The 11,119-nt window shown below is 45.2% G+C and overlaps 1 protein-coding gene across 1 annotated transcript in view; it reads right to left on the reverse strand.

The window, feature by feature from the left end:
- Nucleotides 1-9,379, reverse strand: part of LOC115202145 (choline transporter-like protein 1) — a 33,015-nt gene extending 23,636 nt beyond the window's left edge. The window contains exons 1-3 of the mRNA XM_029766075.1: nucleotides 9,058-9,379; nucleotides 8,562-8,651; nucleotides 380-522 (exon numbers count right to left, since the gene is read on the reverse strand). Coding sequence (XP_029621935.1) covers nucleotides 380-522; nucleotides 8,562-8,651; nucleotides 9,058-9,081 — 257 coding nt within the window. The 5' untranslated portion in view covers nucleotides 9,082-9,379. The remainder of the gene's footprint in view (nucleotides 1-379; nucleotides 523-8,561; nucleotides 8,652-9,057) is intronic.
- Between the last annotated feature and the right edge of the window lie 1,740 nt (nucleotides 9,380-11,119).

An 11,119-nucleotide genomic window follows, 5' to 3' on the forward strand; every position in this document is an offset into this window, starting at 1 on the left:
TCGAGGCTTTAACAGGCCTTGCATCAGATGAGCCTTGCAAGAGAGTATAAGTGGCAAACTGGATTACCAAATTATGAAATCCATGTTTGTGCACCGGTAATGTTAAAGGGCGTGTGTTAAAATACCACAACAAAGGCTTGTGGATTGTGGGGAGGAAAGGGGAGAGAGCTAGCCTGGTTAAAATCACACTGAACAATTGTGAAGGCCACGTTCTGTCTGGTTTAAGCAGGCTAGGAGAGAGGAGTCAACCTGCTGAGCCTACATTGTCATGGGAGTGGAAATCTCAACCAAAACATTGTTATTACTTTGCTATTACATGATAGGTTAATAACTGGTAAGCATCCATCTCGAGATGGTCCACATTTCCAACGCGACTTACTTGTTGTCGGTCTGATCCCGGCCACTGAGTTCGACCCCCTCGATCTTCTCGTTCTTCTGACCGCAGGTGTTACCGTAGCTGTCGTAGCCAGAGATGAGCCTGGATGCAGCTCCCGTGGAAATGGAGAAACCAGCGATACAGGCCTACAGGGGAAGCAGCTTCCATTAATAACAACATTATTATCATCACCACCATCATCATCATGATGACAATGCACAAAACAATATCAGGGTAGAGCTGAACTATGCTGGTAAATACAATAATCAGTATAAAACACCATGTACTAAATGACCCATCGAATAACCTTCGCGAGCCATAAACAGTGTTATTATATTCAATACATGCAATCGAACAGAATAGGCGCCAAACAATGTACCACTATGCTTCATGTGGTTGGACTGACCAGTGTGCTTCATATTATCATATGTCATTACAGTAAACAGTGCCAGTCCTATATAATGTCCACTTACTGAAAAAAAAAAAGAGATCAATCGGATCTGCATGTGCTCAATGTAAGCCAGAGTAAAGTGTCCCACACTCAGCATGGGGCGCGTTTGAGTGGCAAGGCGAAAGTAGCCGTCTGTAGACTGAAGTCGACGAGTAAATTCTGGGGAGGTACATATGCACCGACAGAAAGTATTGTATTTTTGCAGCGTATGGGACATGCTCTGTTTGCCATTACTTCATACCTTCCTCATTATTATTTGTGATTGTGCAACATGGACTTGTAACAGATGTGACTAAATGGAGTCCAAGGTTCTTGCTGCATGGTAATAGATTGCAGGTCAGCATCAGTAGAGACCGCAGTGTGTTTCTTTCATTCTCAACCTTTATGTTGCTTGTCAGTAAGCAGAATTTGATTAAATCGCATGAAGGATGAAACGCTCACTGTACAGAAACGTATTAGACTATACATGTACATCAGTTCAAATAAGTTACTCTATAATGCGTCTGTGTGTAGCTGGTGTAGATGAGTCCCTGAACAAGGAGAGGGACCGACTTCGGCGATCTGGATGACCCGGAGGACGACCCGGAAGACGAGGCGCAGGGCGATCTGGATGGAGACGGTGGAACTCCCGCAGCAACGAAGGGTCCAAGACGTCCTCCACCAGCACCCAGCATCTCTCCTCCGGACCGTACCCCTCCCACTCCACGAGGTACTGAAGGCCCCTCGCCCAACGCCTCGAGTCCAGGATGGCTCGAACAGCATACGCCGGGGGGCCCCTCAATATCCAGAGGGGGCGGAGGAACCTCCCGCACCTCAGACTCCTGGAGTGGACCAGCCACCACCGGCCTGAAGAGAGACACATGGAACGAGGGATTAATACGGGGGGAAGCTGTAACCTATAACACACCTCGTTCAGTCTCCTCAGGACTTTGAAAGGCCCCACAAACCGCGGGCCCAGCTTCCGGCAGGGCAGGCGGAGGGGCAGGTTTCGGGTCGAAAGCCAGACCCGGTCCCCCGGTGCGAACACCGGGGCCTCACTGCGGTGGTGGTCGGCGCTTGCCTTCTGCCGCCTCACGGCCCGTTGCAGGTGCACATGGGGGGTGTCCCAGGTCTCCTCCGAGCGCTTAAACCATTCGTACACCGCAGGAGCTTCGATCTGGCTCTGATGCCAGGGTGCCAGAACCAGCTGATACCCCAGTACGCACAGGAAGGGGGAGAGGTTAGTAGATGAGTGGCCGATCAGAGACCCCGATCAGAGACTATGTCCTCAGGCACCCTGTAGTGCCGGAAGATGTGAGTGAACAGGGCCTCCGAAGTCTGTAGAGCCGTAGGGAGACCGGGCAAAGGGAGGAGACGGCAGGACTTAGAAAACCGATCCACAACGACCAGGATCGTGGTGTTGCCCTGTGAGGGAGGAAGATCTGTCAGGAAGTCCACCGACAGGTGCGACCACCGCCGTTGTGGAACGGGTAGGGGTTGTAACTTCCCTCTGGGCAGGTGCCTGGGAGCCTTGCACTGGGCGCACAACGAGCAGGAGGAAACATAAACCCTCACGTCCTTGGCCAAGGGGGACCACCAATACTTCCCACTAAGGCAACCGATGCCAGGATGACCAGAGGAGGGTGACGTGTGGGCCCAATAGATCAAACGGTCGCAGACAGCAGACAGAACGTACAGACGCCCGGCTGGACACTGGGTGGGAGTGGGCTCTGTGCGTAACGCCCGCTCGATGTCCGCGTCCAGCTCTCACACCACCGGTGCCACTAGGCAAGAGGCCGGAAGTATGGGAGTGTGATCCATGGACCGCTCCTCTGTGTCATACATCCGGGACAGTGCGTCTGCCTTAGCGTTCTGGGAACCTGGTCTGTGACAGAGTGAAAACAAAACGGGTAAAAAAACATGGCCCACCTTGCCTGGCGAGGGTTCGGTCTCCTCAAGCCAATGTCTCCACGCCTTCAGAGCCTTGACAACAGCCAACAGCTCCCGGTCCCCCACATCATAGTTTCGCTCCGCCGGGCTGAGCTTCTTCGAAAAGAAAGCACAAGGGCGGAGCTTTGGTGGCGTGCCCGAGCGCTGAGAGAGCGCGTCCACCTCCACTATGAACGCCAAAGAGTGATCCGGATGAGCCAGCACGGGAGCCGAGGTAAACAGAGCCTTCAGGTGACCAAAAGCCCTGTCCGCCTCAGCCGACCACTGCAGTCGCACCGGTCCCCCCTTCAGCAGTGAGGTAATGGGAGCCGCTACCTGACCAAAACCCCGGATAAACCTCCGGTAGTAGTTGGCAAACCCTAGAAACCGCTGCACTTCCTTTACCGTGGTGGGAGTCGGCCAATTACACACGGCTGAAATGCGGTCACTCTCCATCTCCACCCCTGAAGTGGAAATGCGGTACCCTAGGAAGGTGACGGACTGTTGGAAGAACAGACATTTCTCAGCCTTGACGTACAGGTCATGCTCCAAATGTCGACCAAGCACCCTGCGCACCAGGGACACATGCTCGGCACATGTAGCGGAGTACATCAGAATGTCGGCGATATACACCACTACACCCTGCCCGTGCAGGTGCCCTGAGGTGGTACTAAATGCCGTCTTCCACTCGTCCCCCTCCCGGATACTTTTAAAAGGGGGAGATCCAACTCTTAAATAACTATAGGCCAATCTCAAAGCTGTCACCCCTGGTGAAAATACTTGAAACCCTTGTGAGTGAATAGCTAAAAGAGTTTTTATTTACTAACTCTATTTTATCAATGTACCAATCGGGTTTCAGGAAGAAGCATAGCACAATTACAGCAGCCATGAAGGTTTTAAATGATATCACTGAAGCTCTTGACAAAAAACAGCACTGTGTCTCACTTTTTATTGATCTCTCTAAGGCTTTTGATACAGTTGATCATGCTATACTAAAGGCAGAGATTGTCGAGTGTAGGTCTTTCAGAGCATGCAGTTGCATGGTTTGTTAACTATCTGTTTGATAGAACTCAGTGCACTCAATTTGATGGGCTTATGTCTGTTAAATTGTCTGTCTTTAATGGTGTGCCCCAAGGCTCTGTACTTGGTCCCCTCTTATTCACTATTTATATAAATAATTTAGACAAAAATGTCCAAAATGCGCAACTTCATTTTTATGCTGATGATACTGTTATTTACTGTTGTGCCTTGTCTCTTACAAAAGCTTTCCAGAACTTGCAAACTGCTTTTTATACTGTTCAACATACCTTGTGTCAATTGAAGCTTATTCTCAATACTGACAAAACTAAACTAATGGTGTTTTCTAAAGCAAGAAATAGACCTGTGAACCTTTCACCTATTACTACCTGTCAGGGCAAGGAGATTGAGGTTGTAACCTCATATAAATATCTTGGAATTTTGATTGATGATGGCCTCTCTTTTAAAATGCATATTCAACAACTTACAAAAAAATTGAAGCTGAAATTGAGATTTTATTTTAGGAATAAGGCCTGTTTTTCTTTTGAAGCCAGAAGGAGGCTAGTATCAGCTACATTTATGCCTTTACTAGACTATGGGGATATTTTATATATGAATGCTTCCACTCAGTGTTTGAGATCAATTGACACCCTTTACCATGGCACTTTGAGATGTATTTTAAACTGCAAAACCCTTACGCACCACTGCACTTTGTATACAAGGGTTGGCTGGCCTTCTCTAGTCATTCGTAGGCTCAGTCACTGGTATACTTTTATTTACAAAGCCATTTTGGGTTTACTACCTTTCTATTTGTGCATTTTTATTGTTCAGAAATGTGGTGGGTACTCTCTTCGTTCGCTGGACTTTATCCTGCTAACTGTTCCAAATGTCCGAACTGAATTTGGTAAAAAGGGCTTTTATGTACTCTGCACCATCGTCTTGGAACGCCTTACAAAATACTTTTAAACTGGAAGAACTTGTCCCGATTGGTATTTTTAAATCACTGATGAATGATCTTGAGACTGATTCCCTGACATGTCAATGTTTTTAATTTGCTGTTTTGATTTTGTTATACTCTTGTGAATTCTATGGTTTTTACTAGATTACTTGTAGTTTTTCATGTTGTTTGTCTGTAACTTTTGTAATGACTTGGTGCTGCCTATCTTGGCCAGGACGCTCTTGAAAAAGAGATTTTAAATCTCAATGAGCCTTTCCTGATTAAATAAAGGTTAAATTAAATAAAATGAATTAAATAATACGCACCAGGTTGTAAGTGCTCCTGAGATCCAATTTTGTGAAGAAGCGCGCCCCGTGCATTGACTCGATCGCACTGGCGATGAGAGGCAGCGGGTAGCTGTACCTCACAGTGATCTGATTGATACCCCGATAGTCAATACACGCGCGCAGACCTCCATCCTTCTTCACAAAAAAGAAACTCGAGGAGGCAGGTGAAGTGATGGCCGAATGTATCCCTGCCCCAGGGATTCGGAGACATTTGTTTCCATACCTGCCATCTCCTCCTGAGACAGAGGATACACGTGACTCCTGGGAAGTGCGGCGTCTACCAGGAGATTTATCGCACAATCCCCCCGTCGATGGGGAGGTCATTGAGTCGCCGCCTTCTTATAGAAGGCGAGAGCCAAATCGGCATATTCAGAGGGGATGCGCACGGTGGAGACCTGGTCTGGACTTTCCACCGTAGTAGCACCGACGGAAACCACTAAACACCTCCCCGAGCACTTACGTGACCACCCCGTGAGAGCCCTCTGTTGCCATGAAATAGTGGGGTCATGACAGGCCAACCAGGGTAGGCCCAGCACCACGAGAAACGCAGGAGAATCAATAAGGAAGAGGCTGATTCTCTCCTTGTGACCCTACTGCGTAACCATGCCTAGTGGAGCGGTGGCCTCCCTAATCAGCCCTGACCCTAATGGTCGACTATCTAGGGCGTGCACAGGGAAGGGCATAGCCACAGGAACAAGGGGGATCCCTAAACTATGGGCAAATGAACGGTCAATAAAATTCCCAGCTGCGCCTGAATCTACGAGCGCCTTATGCTGGGAATGCGGGGAAAACTCAGGAAATGTAATAAACACATACATGTGAGCAACAGGGACCTCTGGGTGGGCCTGGTGCCGACTCACCTGGGGTGACACGATAGTGCCCTGCCTGCTGCCTCGACTCCCTGAGGAACCTCCCCAGCACCGACCAGCAGTGTGCCCTCTGCGGCCACAAATGGTGCATGGAACGACCCCTCCTTTGGTCGCCCTAAGCGCAGCACCTCCCAGCTCCATGGGAGTCGGAACGGAGGTGCTGGGGGATGGAACTGACAGGCCCCGATCCGGACGTCCGCGGGTAGCCAGCAGGTTATCCAGCCGGATGGACAGGTCCACTAACTGGTCCAACGTGAGGGTGGTGTCTCGGCAGGCCAACTCCCGACGGACGTCCTCGCGCAGACTGCACCGGTAGTGATCGATCAGGGCCCTGTCGTTCCATCCCGCGTTGGCGGCCAGGGTCCGGAAGTCCAAAGCAAAATCCTGCGCGCTCCTCTTCCCCTGCCTCAGGTGGAACAGACGTTCACCCGCCGCTCGACCCTCAGGCGGGTGGTCGAAAACTGCCCGAAAACGGCAGGTGAACTCTGCGTAATGGTCCAACGCCGCGTCTCCTTCACGCCGTACGGCGTTGGCCCACTCCAGGGCTTTGCCTGAGAGGCAGGAGACGAGGGCGGACACACTCTCACGTCCCGAAGGAGCCGGGTGGACGGTCGCCAGGTAGAGTTCCAGGAGGGGTGGACAGTGGGGCCTGCTGTAGTGGGGCTGGTGGAGGCACTGGAAGACCTCCTTCTCTCTCCCAACGATCCATCATCTGCAGCACGCGATCCATGGCGGTACCCAGACGTTGCAACATGGTCGCGTGCTGCTGGATGCGCTCCTCTATCGCCACAGGGAGGGCGTCTGCTCCTGCTGACTCCATTACTGGGTGAGTGATTCTGTAATGCATCGGTGTGTAGCTGGTGTAGATGAGTCAGGCGCAGGACAGCAGATATGAGTAAAGAACGCAATTTACTTAACAATAATAACAATACAAGTCAAATAAATACAAGGCCACAATAACGGACCGCAATACAATAAACAATCACTCACAAACAAACATGGGGGAACAGAGGGTTAAATAATGAACAAGTAATTGGGGGATTGAAACCAGGTGTGTAAGACAAAGACAAAACAAATGGAAAATGAAAAGTGGATCGGCGATGGCTAGAAGGCCGGTGACGTCGACCGCCGCCCGAACAAGGAGAGGGACCGACTTCGGCAGAAGTCTTGACATACTCGGGTAAACAATATGCCTAGCAATATCCCAAGCAGTCATATGCACTTGGTATTGACCCCATGACTGATATCTGGGGTACTTGCTTATTAAGGGACGGTTTCCCGGATACACATTAATTGCCAGTGTAGAAATACCCTACAATAACCCATGTGTAGGCCTACAATACGTATTCAATTGTATTCACACTCAATATACAACCAACAAATTTGAATTTGTTTGGTGACAACAGTATTACAGACAAGACAAATTGTAGGCTATAACATGGGACACAACATTACAGTAATATTTAAATAAATCCATTAGCTATATTGTCAGCAAGTAGGATATTTAATTTGTTTATATTAGAAATGTGGATCACGTGTAGGCCTATGCAATTAGATTGTAAGGATGTAAGGATAAAGATCTATTTAAGCTCTAAATAGTCATCCACCCAAAATAGTACACATGTATTGATAATAACCAATGTTAAGTGGCAACATCAACAATTGAATAGCATGTAGTGCCTTTTGCTTCCAACAAAACAGTAGGTTGTCTCCCACAATGCTTTGGTTCAAGTTGCAGTTGGTGAGGACAGAGAGGAAGAGGCAAAGCGAGAGGGATAACTGGTCCCAAAGTCTGTCCTCTCAAGCAGGTGGCGTTTTGTAGAGGTTAACGAGTGTCACATTTTATTTAAAAAAATGTATGGCTTATTTGCTCTAATAGAATTTTCATAATGATTAGGTTGTTATTTATCTAGGCAAGTCAATTAAGAACAAACTCTTCTTTACAATGACAGCCTAGGAACAGTGGGTTAACTGCCTTGTTCAGGGGCAGAACGACAGATTTTTACCTTGTCAACTCAGGGGTTCGATCTAGAAACCTTTCGGTTACTGGCCCAACGCTCTAGGCTACCTGCCGCTGATACTGCTATAAGTAGGACACGTTACATCCCAGCAACTTTGAGAACAAACTATCAGTCATGCATGGTCGTCACTAGTTAACACAGCCACAAAGTCATAAACCCTGCCTATTTCTACAATTTAACTTCTCCAAATGTGATTTTAAACCTAACCACACTGCTAACATTATGCCTAACCCTAAACCTTCAATTTTGACCAAAATGCTAATGTTTGTTTTCATGAATATTTACGATACACTTTGTGGCTGTGGTAACTAGTGAAAACCGTTGTGCCTGGTCACACGCGTATCTGCCCTCTCATTGGCTAGAATGGTCCCACCTGATCTTGCCTCCTCCTGACTGCTTTCCAGATTATCTGGTCAATATAACTGATAATCTGTGGTGAGGAGCAACTGCAGTCGAAAGTTCATGACCTTTGATCACATGGTTGTTGCAGTCTACATGTAGTCCCAAATCAAACAATGTTTATAATAACGCTACACACTTTGAAAGGCGGTGACCAAAATTAGTCAACGTCTTGATGAAAGTGATCATCTCGAACGCTCCCACGGTCATCTACAAAGAAACCACAGCAAACTCACCATTCCGATACAGAACAATGTGAATATGATGAGCCATGGAATATCCGTGCAGCTTCGATCCTCCAATGGTTTCCACTCGCGCTGCTTTTGCTAACAAATAAAAGTTGGAAACAATCAAATTCGTCATCTGTGAACACCCGGTGCATGCACAACACTGGTTTAACCTGGCGTACTTTTTCCCCCTCAGTCAGTGCTAACACACAGAAACACTGTATAGTATTTGACGAAATAACTTACTTTCACCTAAATTAACATTAAAGCGTTTTTTTAGACACGGAAGTAGTCCGTTGTTTAAATGTAAACAATGTAAACAACTATAGCTAACTACATACAGTGCAGACAACGCCGCGAAAGATCTGCAGACAGTCGACAACAACTTGTTCGTTTTTGTAGCTAAATGGGTCAATTATCCCAAGCAACTACTTTGGCAAATCTAAAAAATGACTAGCTAGCTAGTAACAGACGTTTTGGCTTAAATATCCCTAAACCCGATTACCTCTGAACTGCCACAGCATCCCATTGTTGACAGGCGATTTAGGGAGTGACTGGAACTTCCAAAACACAGAAAGTGCCCGCAAAACTTCCTTTCCTGTAACACTGCGCTTGTAAACAGATTAGATGCAAGGATGTGTATGCATATGCGATGAACTTTTTCCTTATGAACGAGGCGAAAGTGTCCCTGCAATCATACGTTTTTTTCTAATATTATTTTATGGCACTGATACACTTTCACTGTAGGTTAAACGTTGGGTGCAATGGTGCCCCTGCTGAAAACCCATAGACATTAAAACAGTGAAAACCCCAAAGAGTTTACTGCAGTCATTCACCTATTGTCAGATAAAAGCTTATGGAAATAAATGTTTGTATTAAAATGTTAAGAATTTGCTAACTGCTTTAAATAAAACATGCTTTGTTTTATTGTATTTTGAAGTGTTGGTGGACACAGTAGACTTTTGTTATCCAAGAAACAAATGTGCTTTTGTTTGTCTTGGAACATAAAAACCTTCAGCTACTACAGAGCACAAAAAAAGCACCATAAACTTCCACCAGAACCTCAGTGACAATGGCACATTCTCTGACCCTCCAGAGCCATTTGTAATGAGCATATCAAAATCAGATGACAATTCAGTGTGAAAAGAAATTCTAATCCCACTGCCCTGAGTGATGCCAGCATCTCATGATTTGATTCTGAAGCATAGCACTTTAATCTGTGATGATTCACACACACAAACACCGCCCGGTTGCTGTCTTCTGCTATTAGAATGTTAATATTTTAATATTTATTTTCTCTTTGGCAAATGACAGGAGTGTCAAGGAGTGGAATGTTAGCTAAAAAGACCCCCCCTTTTCTAAAATACTTAAATTTTTTATTATTATTCATTATACAAAATTATCAACGTACATCCTACATCTGACATGTTTAACAAAACAAAACAAGAATAAACAAGAAAATATTAAATATCAAAAAATATAAGTCAAATTGTATTCATTCAGAAAAAAATCTCATAATGAATCAGGAAGATGTTATTCTTTTGTTATTTACTATGGATAATGTCTTAACAAGATTATTCAATTCAATCCATAATATTTGTAATTTTGGTATAGAATTCTGGCATTTTATTTGTGTATAAAGTATTTGGCAACTAGATTTTTTTTTAAATCACAATTTCAATGGTCTTGTTATCATTGCAATAGTAACATACTATATCCTTCATGTCAAAAACATGAGTAGCGTTCAAAAAGGTAAATAAGTATTCTGCGAGGTTTTCCCAAAACTCTATCACAGGTTTACATTTATAGAACAAGTGAGTCACTTTCTTTTTCGCAGAAAATGCAGATATCATTAATATAAACAAATTTGGACAAAATATAATTACATGGATATATCTTATGTAGAATCTTAGTGTACTTCCTTAAATTAGTTTGGTATACAATATTCGTAAGGCATCAACCAAGCTTTTTTCCAGACCATGTTAGGAATAAGCATGTTTCAGAAATGTTTTACTCTAGGCGTAAGTTGGTTCCGTGAATGGAAAATTTGTCTTATGTATTTGTTACAATAAGATTTCTCAAGTAAGCCCACGCCTTCCAAACTGAGTTCTGGATCATCTCTGTGATCATCACCAAAGCTAAGACAAGTTTTCATTAGTGTAGTTAGACCACTGGGAATGGCTTTGATCACAGAAATAAACTCTCTGAAAGGTATTGGAAACATTCAATGTTATAAATTGTTAATATGAAAGAATATTACCCCTGTTGTTCTTGATGTTTTCGACAATATTCCTCTCATGCTAGCTAGGGTAGAACAATGATTTACTCCTTACAGTTACAGTGCATTCGGAAAGTATTCAGACACCTTTACTTTTTCCACATTTTGCTACATTACAGCTTTATTATAAAATTGATTAAATTATATTTTTTCCTTAACAAAGTCAAACAGAAATACCTTATTTACATAAGTATACAGACCCTTTGCTATGAGACTCGAAATTGAGCTCAGGTGCATCCTGTTTTCATTGATCATCCTTGAGATGTTTCTACAACTTGATTGGAGTCCA

Source organism: Salmo trutta, chromosome 11, assembly GCF_901001165.1.
Source record: "Salmo trutta chromosome 11, fSalTru1.1, whole genome shotgun sequence".
Lineage (NCBI taxonomy): Eukaryota > Metazoa > Chordata > Actinopteri > Salmoniformes > Salmonidae > Salmo > Salmo trutta.